The following is a 24695-nucleotide window of genomic DNA, read 5'->3' as shown; positions in this document are numbered from 1 at the left end:
TTCCCATTTCCAGTCAAATTAAGCATTTCCATATTCTCCAGTGGAAAGGCATACTTTAATAAGTAAATAATAAATAATTAAACCACAACATTTCTAGGTATTTCGTCATTCAGTTGTACACCCATAACATGGTGCACTGCTCATTGAAGCTGTCACGAGGATGCAAATCTGCAATGCACCCAGAAGTGTGTCCCAGCAGAAAAAACACTTCTTAAAATAAATTCCTCCTTTTCTCCCTTTATTCTGGACATATCCCAAAAACCAACCACCTGTACCCAAGTTTGCACTACTCTGTAATCCCAAGAAGTTTTCCAGGTAGGATTGCTAGATCTTTCCATTGTGTAATGTATTCCTAAGGATTGGAATTCTCCTCCCATACTTCTGTCCCAGTTAAGTCAGTTTTCTGAACCAGATTTTTTACAACTTCTAGTTTGAATTTATAATGAGACATTTTTATATAGACATTTGCAGCTGGACAACTGTAGTCCCAGTCAAATCTTCCATTTTTGATTCAACGTTCTAAAAAAAAAAAGAAAAAAAAAACAACAACAAAACCTCACCTCTTATGGAAAGCAGCATTGTATGAATTACATCCTTGGGTTCATAAACCAGCCTACTCTGGAGTCCATGCTTCATAGTTGGACTGTGTTTAATTCCAGACTTTATGTTTAAAATTGGTATGGATGCCTGAATACTGCACAGGAGCATAGACAAATGCTTTTGAATAAAGACAAAAATCTTCCAATTTCCCATAATCTCAAAACAATAAAATGGTTTTCATTACATGACGACCTAACACAGCAAGTACTTCTGGATAGAGAGGGATGCTGGCTTGTTTCTATAGCAGGCTAGCCTTGTTTCATCTTTTTGGAGATTTTTTTTTTCCCCAGTTACTTTCTTATTGATGGACAGAGGAGCTTTTCTCTCTAAAACACCACTTTAGCTCTTTCAAAGATACCTATTCTCATAAGCCAGTCTCACAATATGCACTTTATGATCTACTTTTTATTTTAACTAAGAAAATGCAAATTTTTTAAATAAAATACATTTAGTTGAAACAGGGCAATCTTCGTGCTGATTTAAAACATTAATAGGCAGCATCTCCTTCCCTATCATATTAGAAAAGTAACAATTCATGTATTTTCCCTTCTCAGACTGCTGAATTCATCATTCCAGACAATGTGACAAAAACTATGCTCTACTACATACTTCAGCATCAAATTAACTCAAGAACAGAAGCAGCTCACAGCAGAAGAATTCACTACCTTCTCCTTCAATCACTTTGTTCTCAACATTTCTGACTTTCCAAACATATGTTTTCCTTATATTCCATTCCAATTTCCCCTCAGTCACTGTCAGCACATGTTCCTCAGTGATTCCATAATCCTCTAAAGGAGGATTTTCAAGAATAAGGAGTCAAACTATTCCATAATTCTCTCTTTTTTTTAAGTAGTATAAAAACAGATAAGAATTATGGGATAGAAAGTAAATTACTGTGTCAAAGAAAAGCAAAGTTTATGGCTGCAGTAAATGAACGAGCTGTCACATAGAAATATTTCATTTTTAGGAAACTGTATCTTACTAGGCCATCCTGGACACCATATTTATGTAATTACTTAATTCTTCTTTTTTCCTTTTACCTTAAGTCATAAGATTAATGGAATTATTTATGCCAAAAAAAAGATAAAGCATGGCACATACACATTTGAGAGTCAAGGACTTGATTATTAAAAATTATCTCTAAAGTTGTCATTTAAAGACAGATGATTAGGAGAACATGCTTACATTTCAGTAACTCTAACATCCTTTATGCATTGAGGTTCATCAATTTTTTCCCCATTTTCTAACATAAGAAAGCACAGAAGCCATTGTATTCATTAAAAGCTTTACTCACTTTGAGCATCTGTGTATGAAAACTGAATTTTTAGAACAGTAATTTCTCTGCATTATTGTAATTGCATATCAGTCAAGATGAACTACAATTTACTGGATACTTTCAGAGGTGTTCCATACCTATAATGGACATAAGAAACAGAGGAAATATTATCCACAGCTCATAGATGGACAGCTTGTTTTTGATGATCATGCCCTTCATGATTTTAGCATCCAAAGAATTCGCACAAAAATAAAATATTAAGATAAATCTCCTTTCCTGTATTCTCGTGTCCCAGGGAGTTCTCTTTATAAACCAAAATGTCACTTCTTCCTCAGTACCTACAGAAACTACAATTGTTACTGACCAGCTCATCAGGTCATCACCACCTGCTTGCAATGCCAATTATTTTCAACTGTCTGAAATTCTCTGTAGTCAGCAACAGATTTTAAGGAAAAAGAGACTACAATCAGAATAAATATTAAGAGCTGCTTAGGGGTTGCTTTTTAGGAAGGAGGGAGGAAGAATAGGCCTAAAAATAATGCATCCATTTCTATCCACCAGGCTTTGAGTTCATACAGAATTGTGGAAAAGTACATTCATCCTATAATCTATGCTTCAGTACAACATGGTCACGCTGAGGACTAGCAATTGCAGTTTAGGGGCAAACACATAAACAAAAGGTACACAGTTGAGTTTGATACCATAAACAGCACTTACTGCTCACAGCCCATCACGCTGGCTGGCTACTCAAGACTACTTTGTGTCATTTAGCAGTCCTTACCACCTCCTTTTACTTGCTCTAAATTCACAACTATTTAACAATTAAGCAGACTCAATTTTTTGTGCTATGGATCAAGAGAAAAGGCTAGCATTGACATAACTGGGGGAATAAATGGGCTGCTGTAATTTTAATTCTGTGAATCTTATTATCCAGCTTGATTCAGGTCACAGATTAAAAACAGACCTTCCAGGCAGGAAAATATGTTTTCCTTCATAAGAAAAACAACCAAGATGTAAAATAAAACAAGAACAGAGTACTTATATGTCACTTCTAATGATCTGCATGTAATGAAAGGATGTTAACCTTTAGAAAGATACACTTCTATGCAACTCTAAAACAAGAGACAGGAAATATGCAGGAGAGGATTAGTCACACACACAGCAACTCCATTCCCCATGTGAGGGACACATACACAAGACTCTGTAGTTAAATTGGTTCTCACTGAAGCCAGGCCCACAAGAGTCATTCGCAATCATCTGGATGCAAAAACGAAGGAAGCTGTCTGGTTTATCCTCTCTCATCCCACCTTTCCACCTTATCCAGGAGCAAGACTTTGCATCGTTGATAGAGTAAAATTAGAGACCTACTTTGGAGCCTGTATTAACAACTGCTTCTCTGCTCCAAGTCTTTGTGCAGTATTGTTCTGTTCCAGCTAGCAGTAAAAATCTCACCAACAAACAAGGCAGCTATCAGAAATCAGTACTTTACAGAATATGCTGATTTGGAAGGGACCCACAAGGATTATTGAGTCCAATCAAGAAAATCAATGATGTTTAGCTTGTGAAAAAAGCTTTTACATACTAATACTTGTAATTCTCTCTACTCATATTAGCAGTTATCAAAACTGCTGCTGAGCAAACAGCTGCATCATCACACAGTTTTAAATGTTTCCCAAAATTACACCAGCCATGCCAGGAATCTTATTGCCTATTTTTTTCTGTAACACAACCCCCACTAAAACTGTAAGCAATACAGAAATATTTGACCTTGCACAAAAACATGTCACTTTTTTGCTTGACACTTTCTGTAATAAGTTCCAAAAGATCTGACAGGTTTGGCAAGCACATCAAAAATTGTCTAGTGCCTAGCATCAACTCATCTTTCACAAAGTGCTTTTAAAATACAGAATGAAATAAACACCTTAGAAGGTGGCCTAACATACCAAAAATACAACTCTCCAACAAGCTAAATAACCAATTCTGGAAGCCGGAAAAGTTGAACCAAAGGCTCTACAATGTAGATTAAACACACTAAGAAAATGTAAGCATCCACAGACCTATTTGAAGCAAAGTAATCACAAAGAAGGCAGCTGCTCAGAGCGCAAATGAGTCCAACAGTGACTGACAGTACTATACATTATTCTTTCAATAGTCTCTGCTTTAAGTAGGGACATGCACACACACACAGAAAACACATTGCCAGGACAGTAATATATGAAGACAGATCACTAATGAAGTCAGATTTGATCAAGGGCAGTATTTTATCGAGACTTCTGTCTGCTACTTGCCACATTCTGCAGGAGACTTTGTGAATTCAGAAGAGATGATGTGACCTTTGCTTGGTCTTCCTGCTACTTGCTATCACAACATCCATAAATGAATCAAATATATCCATTTGGCAGCCTGTTTATCACAAAACATAATGAGAGACAAGCAGCAAATTCAGTCACTTAATATAATGTCCCCACAACACACACTGGGAGCCTGGAATTGCTGGGTTTGTATCAGCATTACCATGCAACAGAGTTTAAAGAAAATCACATCCCACTGAATCTGTGAGTCAGCCAGGTCTTAATCACAATTTTATCTCAGAATACTATCATCTATAATCCAAATTCCCTACAATTTGCAGCTACTTAATTTGTCAATCCCAAACATAAACAACCTCTGAAAAAGGCTGCTGAAGAAAAAACATGTATTCCATTGAAATATCCCCACAACCCTCTCCTTCACCTTCAGCAACTAGTGTCTGCCCTCTGAACTACATTACTAGAAGGTCATAAAATGTTATGAAGGAAGGAGTAAATCCTCACACAGTCACTCATCCTGTGTCTAATACACAATATCTTCTGCTGGCACCATTCTAAACTGTATTATCATTTCCCTCTTACGTGAGGGAAATGAATCAAACCCTTATTAGCAGAGGAAAAGCTAATTTCTCTGACTTATGCCTTCCAACTCTTCCTCTCTCTTCTGCAACAACTTGTATTTCTCAGTGGTAAGAATTAACCCAGTACTACTGTTACTGGATATTATATCCCATCTAGGGGAGGAACCTTCATACATCAAACATCTGTAGATTTTTAGAGCTCCCTTTGCTGCCGTATACAAAAGAGCACTCAGTTATGAGACAACCAATATGACCTCGAGTTTTTATGCCTGATGTTAGTTACGATTCCACCTGGAGATAAAATACTTTCAGAGACTGAAATACCAATGAAACAACTAACAAAGGCACAGAGAGTGACCTGGACAACAGCACAAACACTGAAGCTGAGAAGGAGACAATCACTGGATGACAAACCAAGAGATGGCCTAACACCTCCAGGCATGAGTATCAAGCAAACTATTCAGGTAATCAAATCACAAAACAGACTGCAAACAGAAGTAGCTCAAATTACAGGGCTAGTCTACCTTCAATTAGAGCAGCTGCAGAGTAGTTCAGCTACTTTCAAGTACTGCTTTTTGCTCAATTTAACAATGAGAGTACAGAAATTAAGAGTATCATTCAAGTCACATCTTGACTCAATTACACAGACAAAGGAGTCTGTTATCTCAGCCCAAAAGTATTCGGCCTGCATGTCTCCAAATTAAAAGCCGGGGACATTATCTATGCAGGTGAACCCTAATGAATCTGTTCCTCAGGTCACATATTCAACATCAACAGCCTATAGTGGTAAGTCACGAAACTTCAGGGAGCTGACCTGCATATAAACAAGAGTAAATGTCAATGCAAGCAAATTAGCCATTGGAGTTCTTTCCAATTCATTTTTACTGCTTACTGGAAACCAAGGCTGCTTTAAGACACACTGTAAAAACCCCTAAGTCACAGGGAAGACATGCAAATGTATTGTAAATTCTATTCTAACAACTGTACTATTTTGTATACAGTAACTATTGAATAAAACTGCTGAATCATTGAACTATCTTCACTGTTACTTGTCTCTTCCCTCATATTTTATTACTGAACATGAAACATAACAGATTATATAGGATTCTTAAACTCTTAATAAAAAGATGTCACCAACCTAAAAGTTTTCAATAGAAAAATGTTGCTAAAAATTAATTAGAACAGTCACATGTCATGGCTTATTGAGATAGAACATCAGTTTTATTACAATCACTCTGCTGCCAACAAGAAAGAGACAATTTGCAGAGGAAATGAAGTGGAGGTATGAAGGAGTAGACAAGCAGAACAGTTTGGCAACAGCATGTGCCAAAAGATTTTCATTAAATCTACCTAAAACTGAATAAACAGAAATCTGAAGAATCATTTAACACTACAGTCTAAAAAAGCACTCTGCTAGCTAGACTTCCAGCCACATGCAGAACAAAACATTCTCCTGCACTGGATTGTATGTACATTAGGCTAATTATTAGATTAGTGAAGATTGAGATTTTTTTTCTACTTCTCGCCAGTTTCAGAGATATTTAATTCTGTTCAAGTTACTTATATGAGATCCTAAAGAACATGACATTCCCACAGAATTGAAAACCCTTCCAAAAATTGTATTTAATCCGATTTACATTTTATGTATTTCCATGGATGAAGACTTAGAAAATTAGCACAGACATTCTCTTATCATTGTTTGTATTCTGTGTGAACAATTCCATTCCGAAACTACTTTACTGAAGCAAATACATGAAGTAGCTTTGGTATTTCTCAATATATACAATTCCTTTACAATCAGTTAACTAAAATGAATGAGAAAAGAAGGTTAAACATAAAGTATGAGTCCTTTAAACTCCAAATCACTCAGTTTTAGGTAGAAATACAATGTCTTGCACGTTTACACCACAGTCCACAGCAATGGTGCAAAATAAACAGCAACTATTCCCCCAAAACCTCAGTAAAGTGTTATATCACATCATTGGGCAAAGTGAGGAAAAGCAGCCCTTAGAAAGCACAAGTGAAATCAGTTGTAATTTCTCTCTCCTCAAGGAAGAATTGCTGATTTGCACTTTAAAAACCTGGTTCAGTAGTCTTCCCTTATTTGGTGTCAAGTCAGAACTACTTCTCTGTCATTGTCATTTGTTCCCATCACTGACGAGTAGCAGTACACAGCACCTGGTCCCTGTACAGCCAATACAGTAATAAGAGTTGGAGTTAGCTAAAGAATAACACGGCCAAGTCAGTCTTTGGGTAGAAGAGGAACTTTGCAGAGTCATCGATACAGCAGGAAAGAAATCCAACTCCTCCACAACTACATGCATCACATAAAAACCACTGGCCAGTATTTTCACCCGTAGGTCTGTGATGGACACACATGACCCTAGGCCATAATTTCATTCAAGCCGACTAAGGAGCAACAGGTTTCATACTGTGTGCTGAACCTGCAAGCTGAAAAGCTCCCGGCTCTTGGATAAGGGAGTGAAGGTGCCTCAGAAAAAAATATTTCAAAAGGTGGTTTCAAAACCCAAAAATGCAAGATGACCAAAGTACAGAACAAGGTAACAGCTAAAAGGAAGACATCCATCTTGTTTACACTGCTATGAGGAGCCAACTACTTCACAAATATTACCGTCAGGATGGATCCAAGTGGAGCTCCCCCTGAACTGCAGCCGGACTACATGCCACATGACTCTTCCCCTGAGCAAGGCTGCCTCCCAAGGTTTGAGATTCCTTATCTGAGACCAAAAGATCCTTCCTTACCCTAAGCAGAGATCCCTTACCTGTGACAGATCCTTGGGAACAAACTGATAGCATGCTGAATTAATACTAATGAAATATTGCTAATCCACGTGGCTGCTTATTATAAACACTGTACATTAGACATAAACTATTGTCCAAGTCTGAGATTAAGACTGGATCCAGCCACACATACTCTCCATAAGGAGTTAAGAAAGCAAGGGGGTCCACTCTGAACCTTCTGACTTAACATGAGGCTCCTCTTTACTCTTTGTATCTCTGGTCCATGTGTGAATCATTCTAACTTGATTTCAATTCCATTTTCCTGTGTATGTTTCTTCCATTCAGTAATTAATAAGATGAACCTTGCCATCAAGCTTATTCAACTCTGTTAAACCATTGCTAAACGTTTTCTAATTCCATCGAATTTACTGAACTCTGTCAATTTATTATTATACCTCAATAAAACATACTTTGCACCATTTAACACCAGCAGTCCCACCAAATTAGTTTCCACTGTACTCACATTTTAAAATTACAAAACTCTTTTTTCTATATTACATTATGTATGTTTCTGTCAAATCCCCTGTTGTATCTTAGTGAATTACTGAGGAGTCATATTGGCTGATCAGCTGGCAAGTAGATATTTTCAAATAAAATTTGATGTCATTCTTAATACAAAAGCAATCAGTTTGCTTTACAAAAAGACATAAAACCTATCAGATCACTGAAATTCACTGGCAACTTTTAAAAGCTTAACATAATTTCTGCTGTCATTGCTATAGTTAGGAATTACACTACTTATAAAAACAATTTGGAAATTGCTGATCTAATCTACCCTCCCACACAAATAAAAGTAACTCCTTTGCCATAACTGAAATTATGAACTTTTGAGCTATGAACAGCTATGAACCAACAGCTTCAAAAGAGAAGTTTAAATTCTTCACTTTTGCAACAAACCAATTAAAGAAATAATGCCAATAATTAAAATATTATAGCAAAACAAATTTCTTTTAAACATGCTGACAATGTCTCTGCTTATCAATGGCATAAAACAGAATCACCTGCCTGTAAAAGACAAAACCATGGCACAATGAACTAAATCAACAAGAGAAATAAAACGACTTCAGATTTTTACAGATCCTCTTGGGTCAGGTTTGTGCTCTCCTCTTTAAGGTAAAGGTAAAACCAGCATTAAATATACTATAGCAAAGCAGCAGGAGTTTTTCCACATGACAGGAAGCAACACTAAGTTGTGAGATATCTATTGAACTTGAAATTTAATGGTTCTAGCAACAGCTGGGACCCCAAATCTTGGTTTTAGTGCCTGAACATATAGGCTGCAGTACGAACATCCCCATCAACCTCCATATTCGTAACAATGCAATGCTATAGGGAGATTTGGAAGAAGGAAATATTAAGTTGTTACAGCTTAACCATTTCCTCAACCAGCAGTCATAAGGAGTATGTTTTCCTTCAGTTACCAAAAGTCTGCAGCTTTAAAAATCAGAAGCAAGCAAAATTACATTACCACATTAAATTCTCTTCAGTAATGACTTAGAATTTATTTAAATGTTTTTCGTACAAGTGCAGTTTAAAGAGTTCTTCCACCTAGATTTTTTCCTTGTCCCTAATTATGATCTGGGGGGGATCAATGATGTGGTAAGTACTTCTCTATTTCTCCACTTGTTTGTAGTTTTCTTTTAGTTTATTCTCAAATGTTATCAACTGTTTGTAAACAGTCTTAATAGATGGTGTTACTCAGCTGACAGTTTCTCTTATCTGGCACCACAAATAGACAACACATGATTCCATTTCTTTCCTTTCCCTCTCCCCTCCCCCCTAGCAAAATAACTCATTGTATCTGAGACACTCAAATTGCAATCAGAAATATTCAAGCAAAGAAACAGGGGGGAGGGAAAAATCCAAAAAGAAATGTTAGTGCCAACTGCAAACTGAAACTAAGGAGAGATGCACTTTTTTTTAACAGCCATTTCAAAAAACTTACCGTTTCTCAAAAGAAAACACTGTAAAGAAATACTACTCAGTCACTTCAGGGAGCACAAACTATGAAGTCCTATTTTCTGATAGTGATTTGACACCTGAAGGTTACTCCTGCTCTGCAGTGCTCTCTACTACCTGCCTTTACCACACTCCTCAGTACTCACACTGGTTCTGCACTGCAGCACTTGACAAGGCACCCTTCTCTGCTTTTCATTTGATTTTGAGCAGTGACAAGCAGACCGTATGATAAAGGAACAGGGGAAAAGAAACAAAAATAAAAAAGGCACAAGCCACTCGGAGGAAAGTCCTTAATAAGAGACTAAAACACCAGCAGTAATTTTAAGCATTACCCTAGACTCCTCTAGGAAACCCTGTGCTTGCTGTTAGAACTGCAGCAGCCACCTTGCCTACTATGCAGTCTCTGGAAGAATGACAGAGCAGGAAATGATACACAAGAAGAATTTCAGGAAGAAATTCAATGGCAGAGGTTTCAAGAAACAGAACTTTATTCCTGTGAAGGGAATGACATAAGGTGGTCGTTTTTTCCTTCAGCAGTATAAACATGCCACAACTTAACTGAACCTCTGCACCCACTGCTGGCAATGCACACAGAAAGAAGGTGGGAGGGGGTGGCATAAACCAACTCCCAAGTGTAAAATTCTCTTTAAAACAGAAGAGACTCACCACAATAAGTACCTAACAGAAGACAATGCAACCAACAAACCAAAAACATAAGCACAGAACAAGTTGAGATGATAAATAAGTAAATTGCCAGAGCACAGATACAGTGGTTTTCACATTTCCACAACAAAGTTAGTTGTATAATTCTATTATTTTTCTTTTAAAAAACATGCAATCCATCATTCCAATAATTATATCCAGTTGAGGGAATTATTTAATGAAAGTTAAAACTCAACATGAGTAGAGTAGGTATTTTCAGTCTCTCAGACATCTGTTCCTGATGTCCTGACACCATCTCAAGGAAAAAAAAATCTGTGAGAAACTGCACTATATTTTTTCCTATACCAGCTGCTTTCTCTATTACTACTGACAGTTCTACTAAGCTTTCCAGCTCCCTCAGTCAAGGCACCTATTCCACACCACTTGTGCTCAATCTGCTCAAGCATCACTTCTGAAAAACCAATTTTTAAGCTCAAAGCTTCATGTCATTAACCTCCTCTCTGGAACCTGAGGTTACAGCTCATCTACCTCTAATTTTTAGCACTTGTAACATTTTCGTGTCTGATCTCCTTACTTTCAAATGTTTTCTCTTCAGTTCATATCCTATAGTAGTACTCCCCCCCTATGCTTTCTGTAGAGTATCAAAAGCAAGGTCAAATAAACAGGAAAGAGAGATCCTTACAACATGCAAAGGACAACAGGTACGATTTATCCGATCCTAGAGAAAAGCTTCATATTCAACTACCAACCTGTTTGTTCAGAGCAAGAAGGAGCAAGATTATATCTCACAGCTGCTCAGCCCTTCTGCTCAAGGCTTTAAGTCTTCCATTTGAAAACTAGCATAGAGAAAAGATAAGAACCTAAGTTATGAGCACCTGTAAGCAGCTACAGTCTGCTCACAAAGTCCAGCTATTTCCTGCAGCTCATCCCTCACCTCTGGGACTCCCATCAGAACCTCTATGCCCAAAGGAGCAGCCACCTAAGCCTCCTACCAGCTTTTACAGCTCTGACCCTTCTACAAAAGGTCAATGCACAGGGAGACACTTCCAATACTTTTCCCAAACCGACAGCAAAAGAGTGTGCTACAGGAAGCCCTGAGCTTTAGGTTTGAATGATCTGCCAGCCTTTAGTCCACAGCACAGCAAAAATACAGCATCCATTACAGGATTTCTTTTGGCCGACAACATTTAAACCATTGAATGAAGTAAGCTATGCCATGCCCACGGCCTAGCTCTTGGGCCCAGGGGCTGTCATCCAGCTCACTGCAGCTCAACAACTATCACCAGTCTGAGTCCACAGGGGCAGATGAACCCCAGGCCACACAGAGCTGAGCAAACCAAAGCTGGGCTTGGGCAGCTGTCACAAACCACCACAGCAAAACGCTCCTCACTGGCATCTCCTGTCTACACCCCGTAAGCAGCACAGGGCACGCAAGGACATAGAGGCTGGAAAAGCACTAGATTACAGGAAAGCTGCAGAATGAAACTAATAATTTGAACCTCTGAGCCCCTGGCAAGAACAGAGCAGCTGAACAAGGCTGTCACAACCCACAGGTTATCAATTGCTCACTGCAACTGATTCTCACATTTGTACTCTCATCTGAAACCTTTGCTTTAAGGTACTGGCTGTTCTCACAACTCCTTATGACTATTAAGTCTAAATTAGTATCTTAATTAGAAAAGAAGGAATATGAGTACCAGTGCTTTTCCCAGCTTAATTACATTTTCACTGGGGTTTTCACTATCAAAATATAACAACTGGGAGGAAAACTAGTAGTTCTGCTAGCAAGTTATTTAATGACAGAAGAAAGTCAAGGAATTAGAGGCTTCTGGTACTCCAGCCTCTGGTTGTATTTTTCTCACCCAGAAGCAAAGAGACTCAGCCAGATAGAACTACTCCCAGATCAGGTGCCCCACCTTTCATTTCTTTGGAAAATTACCAACTTTTCTCTAATCAGTGCAATCTGGGACTTGGAAGGAGAAGAGGATATTCTGAAATACACCTCAATAGCATGTTTAGATTAAAGCCCTCCCAGAAGAGAGAAGCAAAGGAAAAGAAAAATATGAACCACATATTTTATCAGCAATCTCCAGATCCCTTGCACTATATCACCCTGATGATGAATTTCCTTGGCACACTAAACTGCATTCCTTACTGGGTGTGGAACAATTGCAGACATTCTGTATGAAGCCTGGTAAGTATTAAATAAAACGTATACATAGACTTAACCGGACAGGAATGGGATCAATTATAACTGTACTTTTTACAAACAGAATACAGAACTACAGAAATGCCTTGGGACTTCCAAAACATCTTGAACAAAACAAACAGAACAGTTAATGGCAACAGAGAGGCAGAGATGGAATGGAAGTACAGCATAATGAGCTTCAAATAAATTCACTGAATTTCACAGAGTGATCTTCTACAACAGGAAGTAACTGTATTAATAAAGATTATCATACTACATAAGAATTTTTTTTTCCTCAGGAGTGGCCAGTATAAGTATATATTATCATTATATGTTTAAAAAACAGTAGAAAAAGTTTCAAGTATATTCAAAACTACTCCTAGTTTATTTTTAGATCAACTAGATTTCAGGTTGACATCTTTTCAATATTCAGAAGCTACTTTGTTAAAGCCAACTTTTTAAGAACACGAACCTATCAAAGGAAGGTACTGACTGTAATGTATTACAGTAATGCAGTCCAATGCAGTTCAAAGCAAAACCACATCCTATCAATGGATATTGCTGCATAAATTTTCAATTAGCTGCCTTGAGTCAGCAAAGTTTTATAGAGGTTGTGTCACAGTTCACCAACTTCTCTGCCAGACCTTCACAGTTCATCCTTGTTTTGCAATGCCCTGTCCTCAGCAAGAATCACTGCCAGGAGCCAGAAACTTCACTGTTACTTTCTAGTCCACAGCTAAAAACATAAAGGCATAAGAGACCTCAAGAAATAATTACCTTCCTGTAAACTGAAAAATTAATGTTTAGATTTGAAAACCATCTTGTAATCAATCAAAGTCACCTGCAGACCTCAGTTTTACACCAAGAAAAGCAAAACAATATATATTTAAATTGGCGATGACTTAATGATGTGCTATTAAGAGATCCAGCACCTCTTCCTCTAACATCAGTAGTGTTAACCATCACATCTGATGCTTGTTCAAATTTTGTGAAGTACCCATGGTATTTTCAGATGAAAAATAAAACTTTTTTTAAAAGAGAATTTTAAGAAAACACTATCACCATAAATATGGTGTTAAAAGTTTAAAAAATAGAACAGTTGCAAACAACCCAGTTTAAATATTTTATTCTTACTGAGTAATGCATTACAATACTGTAATACTGACAAGGATGCAAACTCATGCATGCAAGCTTTTTTGGTTTTTTCCCATTATTACGGTGCATTCAAAGTATTTAGACCATTTCTAACAAAACAGACAAGCAAAACAATTTGATGCACCTTTTCATCTGAAGTGTGCTTTGTCTTCCTCAGTCCAGGTAATCAGAGTTATAACGTCAATACAAAACTTCTGTGTTCAGGAATCTGGCTTTCTGATACCTGCCTCACATTCATCTAGTGATTTCTGCTTTGTGGACATAACTACACTACTCATACAATTCATGTCCAAGAAATTCATGATAACAAGAGCTGATTACCACCTGCGAAAGGAAAACAAAAATTTTAAAGGTAATTTCCATGTAGAAAAAGATATTTACCTGATGCCAGGAGCCAGCAGTCCTCAAACCAATTAATTCTTCATTCCTCCCTCATTCTATACTGTACTTCTTCTATAATTCACTGAGGGTATATATTCCTACAGCTGTTCTTGATACAAAGTATTACGATATATTCTAAGTGAAGACACGAACTGCCAGATACTTGCTAGCAAATGCTTTCTGAACACAGCTGTTTGGACAGTAATTTTTGTGCAAATTGATAGAATAAAACATCTGGTTTTAAACTTGTTCTGTGTTTCTACTGCAGTCTCTACAGCAGCTGTTATTTTCACTTTCAAAATGTAGATAATTTATCATCCAGGTTGTCAAAATTGAAACATATGAATGCTGGCATTTCTCCCAACTGCAAGTTTAATTTAAAATATTATTTCACTGACAGAACCTATTCAACAAGTAGCATTCACTCCACTCATATATAAAGGGCTGAGAACTCACCAATGTTATACTAATGCCATTTTTTGCGAGCTGCATATATTTTATATGCATATGTAGATATAGAAGAAAAAAAAAACAAAAGGCAAGTTAAAGTCTTGCTTTGGGAATTTTTGAAGTTCTCAATTTTACATCTTCCTTTCTGCTTGTTCTTCCTAGTATTTGAATTTTTTCTTCTTATCCACAGTCTAAAATGTTCCTGGTTGGGAAGAAAAAACATCCAATGCAGTATTTTCTTTACACATCACATGGAAGAAAATATAATATACAAAGTAAGGATCTTGATAGCAAGATCAGCACGCTGGTTCATTTCCAGCTCTTCTCCATCCCAGCTAGTTCAAACAAAGCTTTGCAGAAACCAGATGTCTTACATGCTGCATCATCTTAGGATAGTCAGAACTTTCCAGCTTTCTGTGACAATACTTAACAATAGTTTTTCCCTTGCCTTTACTCTTAGGATTATAAATTCATTAACTGAAATGAGAAGTTTAAGTTTCTATGTTTGGTCTTTATCCTGACAGCTGATATGCAGCCATCTTTAAAACCAAGTATACTATCAACACTATTTCTTAGAAACATATGTATTGAGTCCACAGAATCCATGAGAGGGTTGGTGTCATCAATATGTTGTGAGATATGCAGTGCATTAGCCATGATCCTTCTGAAAAAAGAGTATTTAGACTTGTGAGCAACAAGTAGTTTCAAAGACCTTTATGCAGCATTAGGTTGCTGCTTTATATATGTATTTCTAAAAATACAGTTCTACAAAAATCCAGATCATTGTTCTAATCAAAAATGAAGAAACAATACTTATAACCTTCAATAAGAAAACAGTTTCATCATCACAAATGCTTGAATTCCCACATAAACAATATTGTGTTTAACAGGGCAAAGGTAAGTCTGGCACATTAACAGATATCCAGGTGGACACCATCAGTAGCTTCCTCTGGCTGCAATTTACATCAGTCCTCTATTTGCCTGAAATAAGCTCTGCTATGGAAGGCAGTGAAGAGAAGAAAGCAAAACCAGAAAAATTCTCACTGTGCTACACATTCTGCAATTTAGAAAATACTACTATTCTCACTACTTCGTTTGTGCCGTTCTTAATGGCACTATTAAAATTAATAAATAAGAGCAAATCATCTCACTTGGATTTCCAAGACTTAATTCTGAATTCATGTTACAAAATTTTCAGAACCATTGAGGCACAGAGACCCACCTGCGGCCCATGGAGAAGGGATAGAGTTAATTTGCCTACAGTTTGGTATCTTCATTATTAAGTTCATTATCTTCCACCATGACAAAAGGAGTGCAGAGAAACTTGACGCAACTCCAAATAATGGCAATAGACAAGAAATTGGTCATTTCCCCTCTTCTTCCCTTTTCTCTCTTTTTTTTTTAATTTTATAAATTCAAGTACAAAAATAGCAAAATACCTGGTCTTGCCTGCATTTGCTTAAACTAGTCTTCTTTTACCAGGAAGGTTTTCTTCCTATTTCAAAGCTAGAAAAACATATACAGCCCTCCTCCTGGTGAGGTTAAACATACTACTCTCACTGCAGTGCACAGATTTTCCCAGAGTTGTGTGTGTCCCTTACATAAAAGCATTATCCTATCTCAATAAAAGATGCATCAGCCAACGTAGCTATAAATGGGTGTGGTTCACAATTCTGTATATAAGATAAACTTTGAAGCTTTATCAACACAAAGCCCCAACTTACATTCATGTACTTCTTTAAAATACATTTTAAAATAAACTGTTGAATGACCTAGACAAGTTGTCCCATCACAATTCTTAACTGTGCTCCAAGTGCATTCTCAAGCAAATCAAATAATCATTGACTTGTTTTATAAAAAAATACTGGGAACATGATTAAAGGAAGCTGTGTAAGGCACAGCTCTCAATACTGCAACAGACAACCTCTAAAGGGCTGTGCAGTTGAAAAAAAGCAATTTCCTAGGTCACTGAGGAACATGTACTTGATATATGATCTTGTAGTAGTAATTTATTTAAAACAAAAGAAAAAATAGTAATTTAGGAATTTCGACTTATAAACATTCAACTTGATGGTATTTGATAGCCTAAGATCTTTTCAGTCAAGCACCTTAATGCACCTGCAAATGCTGTACAACTTGTGATACCCAACAGCAACCACACTTAGTCTGCAGGAAGATCCTGAAACAAGCACCAAGCAATTAATACTACACATCAGTGTAGCCCTGTCTCTTATTTTGAAGACTCATACTCCAAATTTCAAACTGTAATTTTATCAGAAATATACCCCCAACAAAATCATTAGGTTTTCCCGAGCATATAGAGAATGACACAGAAAGGTTAAGGTTGGTCAATACTTGGTGCATACAGCTCTTTTTCATAGAATCACAGTGTTAAGAGGTTGAAATGGACCCTAAAGATCATCTTGTCCCAACATCCCCTGCCATAGACAGGGACACCTCCCAGTAGACCATGTTGCTCAAGGCCTCATCCAACCTGGCTTTCATCAAAACCAATTGGCAAGATCCCAAAATGGATGAAACTACACATTAAATGCACTGAAAGACAGTTAAAAGATGGAGGTAGCCTCCAAATATAAATAAATGAGGTTATTTGAGTGAATGTATTCCTAATAGGGTTCCTTGGCAATCAGTTCTTGACTTGGGAGTGCTTAGCAATGACCTAGATGAAGGAAAAAAAATCATCAGCAAATATCAGGCTTTCCAATACCATCAAATCATACCTCTAGTGACAAAAGTCATAACTACAAGTTAGAGGATTCACCTGGAAAAGCACTGACTCATAAAAATTCAGGGTCAAGAAAATCTACTGATTATTTTGTCCAAGTAATTCTTCTAATAATAACTTTCCTCAACTATATTTTAAAATTATTGTCTCCTGTAAACGAATAATTAACTACTATTTATACCCCCTCAAAAACCAGGGCCTGCACACACCATGAGTGAGAAAGCCCAAGAAGTATGACTGGGAATATGCAATAACATGCTAACCGTGAAGAGAACATACTGCAAGGAGACAGCTCCCACAGTAATCCTTTCCAACACCTTCCCAGACAAAAAAAAAAAAAAAAAAACATGCTAGTGTAGTGTTACCCTTCACTTTGACACTTCTGGCACTCATTTTCATAGTACTACACCATATGTTACTCACTGGATCAAGAAATATATTGGGTACCAGGAGAAAACGAATAACAAGCACCTGGATGTTGCAGCTTAAGTAAGTAGGAAATAGCAAGGGGTTGGGTATGGAGATACCTGTCTGAAGAACCCAAGCAGCACCAGGGAACATGAGATCTCAGTGTTGTTCAGCATTGTGTGCAACCAGTTAAACTTAAGAAGCAAAGTTAACAACCTAATTTTTTAAAAAATAACTGACTGAGACCTAAAAAGCTAATGGTCTTTCAATTTTTTAAGCAGGGGAAAAAAATATTGATTTGAAGGAAACAGGATGCCTTACCCCTGTATTTGATCTCCAGTGCAACCACAGCTGAAACTGTACATATTTCCGGTGTCCATATGAGAACAAAAACTTTGAAAACCAAGTAATAATCAGGACTATCATGAATTATTAAAGTTACTGGGAGAGCTAACTTGTACCAAGAAAATTCCATTGGTCTAGATACTCCAAATACAGACAAAAGATAAGCACATAGCCTGCCCAAAAAGGCTGCACATAGAGCCTAAATTTTATAAGAGGTATCTTCAGTCCAGCATAAAGAGATTCAGTGAAGAGTCAATGGCTGATACACTGAGTAAAACAGGCATTTTTTTAAGCAGTGATTAACTCTGGGCAAATTGTTGCCATAGCTATGGTGAAGAATCCTCTATCATCAGAAGATAAACTCTCAGATCAATATCCAAAGAGAAATACAAGTCTAGACAGAAGACAAATCATGGCAAATTCTATGGTTTGTGCTGCACAACTGAGTAGTTGAGAATCTACATTCTTCTACTTTAAATTACCTACTAATTAAATGCCATCTTGGAAAGTGAAGTGCAGTAGCATTTAGAGAACATTTACTGAATCATTTTTATATGCAACAGTGAAATATGAAACAAACTTTGTCCCCCTGCATTAGGTTCCAAAAAGTAAGCAAACATCTCAGGAAGAAAACCACAAAAGCTATAAGATCTAAAGCATAATGGCAAGATACTTGAAAATAAAGTTGTATAAGTGTATTAGGGCTACGGAAACAAACTCAGCATTTTTTGATGAACCAAATTCACTGCTTTTTGTTTCATTGTTCATTATAATATATAATTGACAAATATAGTTTTACGTCAAAAAGAAATAGTTATGGCAATTTTTAGCAACCTTTTCACTTAGAAGGTTCAGCCTTCTAAATACATCATAAAGAACGAAGTAGGAATATTAGGAGAAGTTAAAGCAAAAAATACATTCTTTTTACTAAACAATCGTTTTTAAATATAAAATGACTGGGGAAAACTTTTGAATACTTATATACTCATAAAATGATTTCAGGAACATTCCTTAGCTTAGCAACTTACTGTCACTTCTCCTGCATGAACAAAATACATATTCATAAACTGGTGGGACTTTTTAAATAAGCCAGGAAGTGCATGTGTGCTCCCTCTAACCACATTTATCACTGCCTTGCTAAGCACAGAAATCATCATCCAAAAAGTTAGCAGCAAAATGAGCCAGTAATAACAAAACCCAGATAAGGGCAAATGCCTGTTTCAGTGTCAGTGCCAACTGCTACTTCTTTTCACTGTCTGAGAGCTAAGTGTGACATCTGGGCAAAAGGAAGACCATGCTCTATTCTGACTGTCACTTCATTCCCTCTGGTACAAGACTGCTGCTCAGCTTTGAAGTGCACTTGCATATCCCAAATATACCCTGAGTGAAAATGCACAAGTCTCATCTGTCTTAAACGGATTTTTTTTCTACATTATTATCAAGCATCTTATGCATTACATTATTACCCATTATATGAATTTATCCTCTGCATAAGCATAAGCAGCCCTGACACCTTTTGATACAAGCAGCTGAGGAACAAAGAACTTGGGTTACCTGCCTGGGGACAAGAGAAATGTCCATGGCAGTTCTCCAACCAGAGTCACACCTCCACAGTGCAAACCAATTCCTTAACTGCAAGACCATCCTTTTCAATTTCAGCTGAGGTTCAAAGTTGTCCTCTTCCAAATGTTACTTGCAAGCATCACTGGAGGGCAGAGAATGATGGATTTCTCAGCCTCCCTCTACCGTTGTTAGAATTCCTTCTCTGACTTGGCTGTTTGAATCACCTTCTCCACTCTCCCAAAAGAGACAGTTTAGAGGCAACAGCAAAAGCTATTCAAACTAAATCAACCAGTTTGTCACTAAACTAGCTAGGTTTAATCAACCACTAACTAAACAAAGAAAAAGTACTTCTTAACTGAAATTTTCCTACAAAGAAGTTAGGGATATACACTTTAAAAGACTGATTTATTTCTTTTTACTTTTTGTTGGTTTTCCTTTTTTTTTTTTAAGTGAGCATTAATGATACTTAAGGGGAAACGTTTCAACAGCAAAAAGTGAAGGGAAGAGGAAAAAAAGAAAGCTTACATTTGAATGTGATTATTTTTGCTACATAGATTTTAGGATTAAGAAAGTAGATTAGTGCCATAATCCAAAACAGAATTTACTAATAACTGACTTTTTGACATTTTAAATTCCAAGTTTATTTAAAATTAATTACATACCTTCTTAATTTCAGTAATGTAAGATATGCAAGTGCTGCGTGTTCAGCACAGGAAATATCACCTGCTCAAGAGAACTAAAATAAGTTGGGTTTAAGTAGTTTTCTTCCTTTTCATCTTGCCTCCTACTACAAACACAACCTACAAGTGAAAGGAAAACACAGTTTCTAGTAAAATCTATTCTGCAGGTAAAATCTTTAATAGAATGTTAGTGCAATATTATAAAAATTTCTTGAAAATTTAGGATTTCCACAATTCCTAATGAATTATAAACAAAGTTCCAAAACCTAATGAGCAGATTTCCAACAACAGAAGAAACAGAGAAGGTTGCATCTCCAGCTCCTTAAAACAGAGTCCTCCCCTTCACAAATAAAACCTGGAAGGTTAAAACCTGTATAGATATGCCACGGAACCACACTAAGATGAAAAGATATGCAGTGGAGGGGTTGATGTTGATCTGATTCTAGTAAGAGCACGAAAAATTCCCTTTTCAGCAAGTTTTGCAAACATTAAGTGCATGTCTATCTTCTCAGATACTGTCTACTGTTAGAATCCTGACAGTGCGGTTTATTCCTGTATTAAAAAACAGTTTATTTCTCCAGGACAGACTCAGCTCCCAGCAGCTATACTGGTATACCTATACAACTATAGTCATGTAGTTTCTTTAGTAACCATTTTTCCTTCACCAGAAAAAGGCCACAATTCATTGCTAGAATAATTGGACTGGCACCATTGAAGAACTGGCAAATATTAGAAGTGCTAACTACCCCAAAACTCCACCAGCAGACGTGTCTAATTCAGAAGGAACTGTGTTTGAAGATACCTTCATCAATTCTCTTCCTAAGATGCCACAATCTCTTTCTCCAAGACACATATAAAATGTTTAAAAAATGAAAGTTACATACAGATTTTTGTGCACAATAAAGTGTTGACATATTTTGTCAACATACTTAGAAAACCCTCCCGTAACAACTACAGTCAAGAGCAGCACAACCTCTGGGAGCCAACAAAGTCAGCCCCTTAAGTCTGATGGTTTTTCTGGCGGTATCCTATCTGCTGCTCAGGACACTGGGAATAAGCAAGGGTCTTTCTGTGGTGGCAGCACTCAGATTGCAAATGTTCTCTGCAACCACACAAGGAAAGAAATTACACCGCAGCACTGCAAAGCCAAATAAAGACCCTGAGAACAAAAAATTCCCAAACTGCCTCAAACTTACATTTTTTTGTTGAGATACAGAGAATGCAGTTAACTCCCAAAAGAAGTCTGGTGGTGCCCAGAAACAAGAAGTACATTGGGCATGATTCATGTGGGCTGGTAACAGCATGTATTTCTCAACCGAGAGGGGAAACAGGAAGAGGGCAAAGTAATGCTTTAGAAAACACCTGGGCTACAGAACTACTTACACAGAGCAGTTCAGCTCAGAAAAGCAAGAACATCCATTGTTGCTGGATGCAACAATGCATCCATTTATTGTTGTTACAAACCCAAATTTTAGTCCCAACTCAAATTCAGGTGATCCAGGGCTTTATATATTCTTGCAGGACAAAGCCCTACAAGTGTAAGTACTAAAAACATTGTCAAGGAAAAAGCAGAGAGCAGGAGGCACACTACATGTGGATTTCCAACTACCTTGGGCAAGTGGGAGTTTTAAAACTTTTTACAACATTTTACCAATCTATTAAAAAAACAGGATAATAATGTCACAGGCAATAAATGTTTTATTAATATCAAATTAATTCATGAAAAATAGGTTTTGTGTGACATGATATGACACTACAGAGACGTATTTGTCCATCAAACCCACACAACTCGCATTTAAAATACAAGCTACTACCCTCCCATACACATATAACAAGTAAATCCCAATAGAAATTATTCATAACAGTACTTCAATTGAGAACACAATTATCTGTAATTTCATAGTACAGACAACCAGATGCCCCAATGTCTCAGACCAGAGACAAGTGTTCTTATGTCCAAGTGTCTGTTTTACTTTAAGCTCTGCTTTCCATATCCACACCCGAAAAAAAATCCACAGAAAGTTACAGACTTTAGTAGAAATGCTCTAGATGCCCAGGGCCCCTGACACCTGCATCACACAACAAACTCCCTCCAAACAACCAAAACACCCTGGAGTTTCCTTCTGCTTGTCATAAAGGTGAGGAATCACCTCACTGATTTCCAGATCAGGTTGTTCCTTACCTGCTAGAAGAGAACAAATAGATTTCTCTAGTAACAAACAACAAACCCTCAGAAATTCTTAAAACAAGAAGTAAAGCACCTATCTAGATTGACTGAATTGAGGCCTTCAATTATTTCAGTCAGTGCTTATAAATGAGGTATTATGCTTCAGTAATCATACTCAGTTGCCTCATTCAAAATCAGATTACCTTGCATATGCCTGCTAAAGGAAGATTTATTTAAAAGTGATACTTCTTTATTATAATTCAAATTAATTTCTTCAGACTTGTAGAGGCTACTCTGCACACTAAGTGTTGGATAATCTAGGAAGACCTTTCAACTTCAATACCACATGACATGAGCCAACATTAAGTACATTTAAATTATTTAGGCTAATGGATAAAGAGCTTTAAAGAAGAACATTCCAAATCCATGATAACTGAACTCTGACAGTTTTTGCTTTATTTTTCCATTTTATTTATATTCATGCCATCTGGCTGTATTGATCACGTAGTTAAACAATCTTGTGTTTTTTCAGATTAAGTAAATTCAAAACTAATTTGTACGATCATTCAGTAACACATATGCTCTTGAGTAATTTGCAGGTGCCAGCTATGAAGTCACTTACTGACTCTTATAGACTGAGCTCCGATTTACAGAAAACACATTCCGGAACAAATATCCAGGAGGCCAAACAGACAACCAAGCCCATGGATCGCTACTCATTTACCGGACTTTATATAATATGCCAAATTTCCACAAGCCTCAAATTTCAAGTGATCTGTTTAGAACTTCTATCAGATTCCACACCCCAAACCACAGATACACACACCAACAGAATGGAGTAAGTGAAAAAACTAAAAAAAGTTACTTATCCTAAAAGTTCTGTATCATCATAAACCACTTGCTCAAAAGGCTAGATTTACAGGAAATAAATTTGGCAATTGACAAAGCATGATAAAGCAACATTAAAAAACACTGCTAAAAATAAACAGACATTAATTTCCAAGTGCTATGGTAGAATTGTTTAAGGGACAATGATCTTTTTTCCATGTTTTCAGATAAAATTTAATGGACATACACAGATCATACATGCTATTTCCAGCTGTCAGCCTTATCAAAGATTCAATCTCTTCCTAAATACAACCACCAGGCAGCTCTAGACCCAAAGATTTATAAACAATTACCTCTATTTTGTAATTTCATCAGATTATGACCCTTAAAGTCACACACAGTAAAATGAGCTACTGTTTCTACAAGAATAGATGGAGGTGTCAGGAAAAAAAGAGGGGGAAGGCAGGGGCTTTAATTTTTAGTCATAGATTTTAATCCACCATTTTAGGTATCAAAATGCGTTTTTTCTTTTTTTTTTAACAAAACTACAAGAGAACTGATAAACCAACAAACAGATACAAGTGTAACGCGAATCTATAACAGAACAGCAGTAACCAAATGAGAGTAAACGGCCTTCTCTATGTCTATGCATTCTGCAGTCTAGTTTTATGTGTATCCAATTCGTACCATATTCATTATCGTTTATAGCTGGCCCACCTATGCATGGCCTCCAGTCTTTGGAATTAGACCAGCTTCTGAAACTCTTCAGGAAGTACTGCTACAGTTCCTACCACTGATTGAGCCGCACACAAGTCACCACCATAACTTCATGGGCATTTGTGCAACTCTGTCACTTATAAATACTTTAAAATTACTGTCAGAACATCAAGGTCCCAGCCATTCCCATGTTCTTACTGCTTGTGATCACCTAATATCGGCAACAGTAGGTTGGGGGGGGATGTTTTTTAAAGGTTTGTGGAATGGTTTATAACTAGTTCTGCACATGTTCTCTCTAAAGCATCTTCTTCTCTTCAAAACGACCACTGTGGTGCCTTATACTGAAAGTCAAGTTTTAGATACTCATCTTCATCCATCCCCTAAGAGGACAAAGTTGAATAACAAAAAGTAAAATATTAATAGGAACTCTTCACTCTTGCTTTCAACAGATCCCTGTACAGCATTATTAACTCCACAGTCTGGCTTCAACTCTGTAAAAAATTTTGCCCTACAACTGGACCAAAACCAGACCTTCCTCGGGACTTCCCCAGATGCACGTCAGCCTGTCCACACCCAACAAATTGCAGGACCTGGGCCTGTCCCCGTATCAGCATAAATTAGGACTTGTCAAACAGGTAGGACATAGCAACAGAAGATATTTTATGAGCATAAAGGTAACTGTTTCCACTGTCCCACTCCATAGCGAAAGAAAATAATAGTAATAATGACAAGCATGGCATTTCCCCCCCTTTATTTTGGTAGGCTCTCAGTCGCCTTTTCATTCTTTAGGTACCCAAGATAACTTCACAGAAGACGGAGACTAACGTGACAGAGAAAGGAGCTTAGAAACGGGACCCTGTCAGGCAGGGACAGCAGC

The 24695-nt window shown here is 37.1% G+C and overlaps 1 protein-coding gene and 1 long non-coding RNA gene across 2 annotated transcripts in view; both read right to left on the bottom strand.

Moving 5' to 3' along the window:
- Nucleotides 1-22993, bottom strand: part of OSBPL10 (oxysterol binding protein like 10) — a 109031-nt gene extending 86038 nt beyond the window's left edge. The window contains exons 1-2 of the mRNA XM_018075127.2: nt 22900-22993; nt 20089-20149 (exon numbers count right to left, since the gene is read on the bottom strand). Of these exons, the coding sequence (XP_017930616.1) occupies nt 20089-20149; nt 22900-22993 (155 nt within the window). The remainder of the gene's footprint in view (nt 1-20088; nt 20150-22899) is intronic.
- LOC108640235 lies at nt 22-2002 on the bottom strand. Its single transcript, XR_001921022.1, has 3 exons — nt 1895-2002; nt 561-694; nt 22-53 (listed from the first exon to the last, which is right to left on the bottom strand). It is a non-coding gene; the product is annotated as an uncharacterized LOC108640235 (long non-coding RNA).
- Nucleotides 22994-24695: the final 1702 nt, after the last annotated feature.

Source organism: Manacus vitellinus, unplaced genomic scaffold (assembly GCF_001715985.3).
Source record: "Manacus vitellinus isolate BGI_N305 unplaced genomic scaffold, ASM171598v3 scaffold_3_pilon, whole genome shotgun sequence".
Lineage (NCBI taxonomy): Eukaryota > Metazoa > Chordata > Aves > Passeriformes > Pipridae > Manacus > Manacus vitellinus.
Note: the sequence above shows the minus strand (reverse complement) of the source record. Positions and strands in the feature narration are given on the sequence as shown.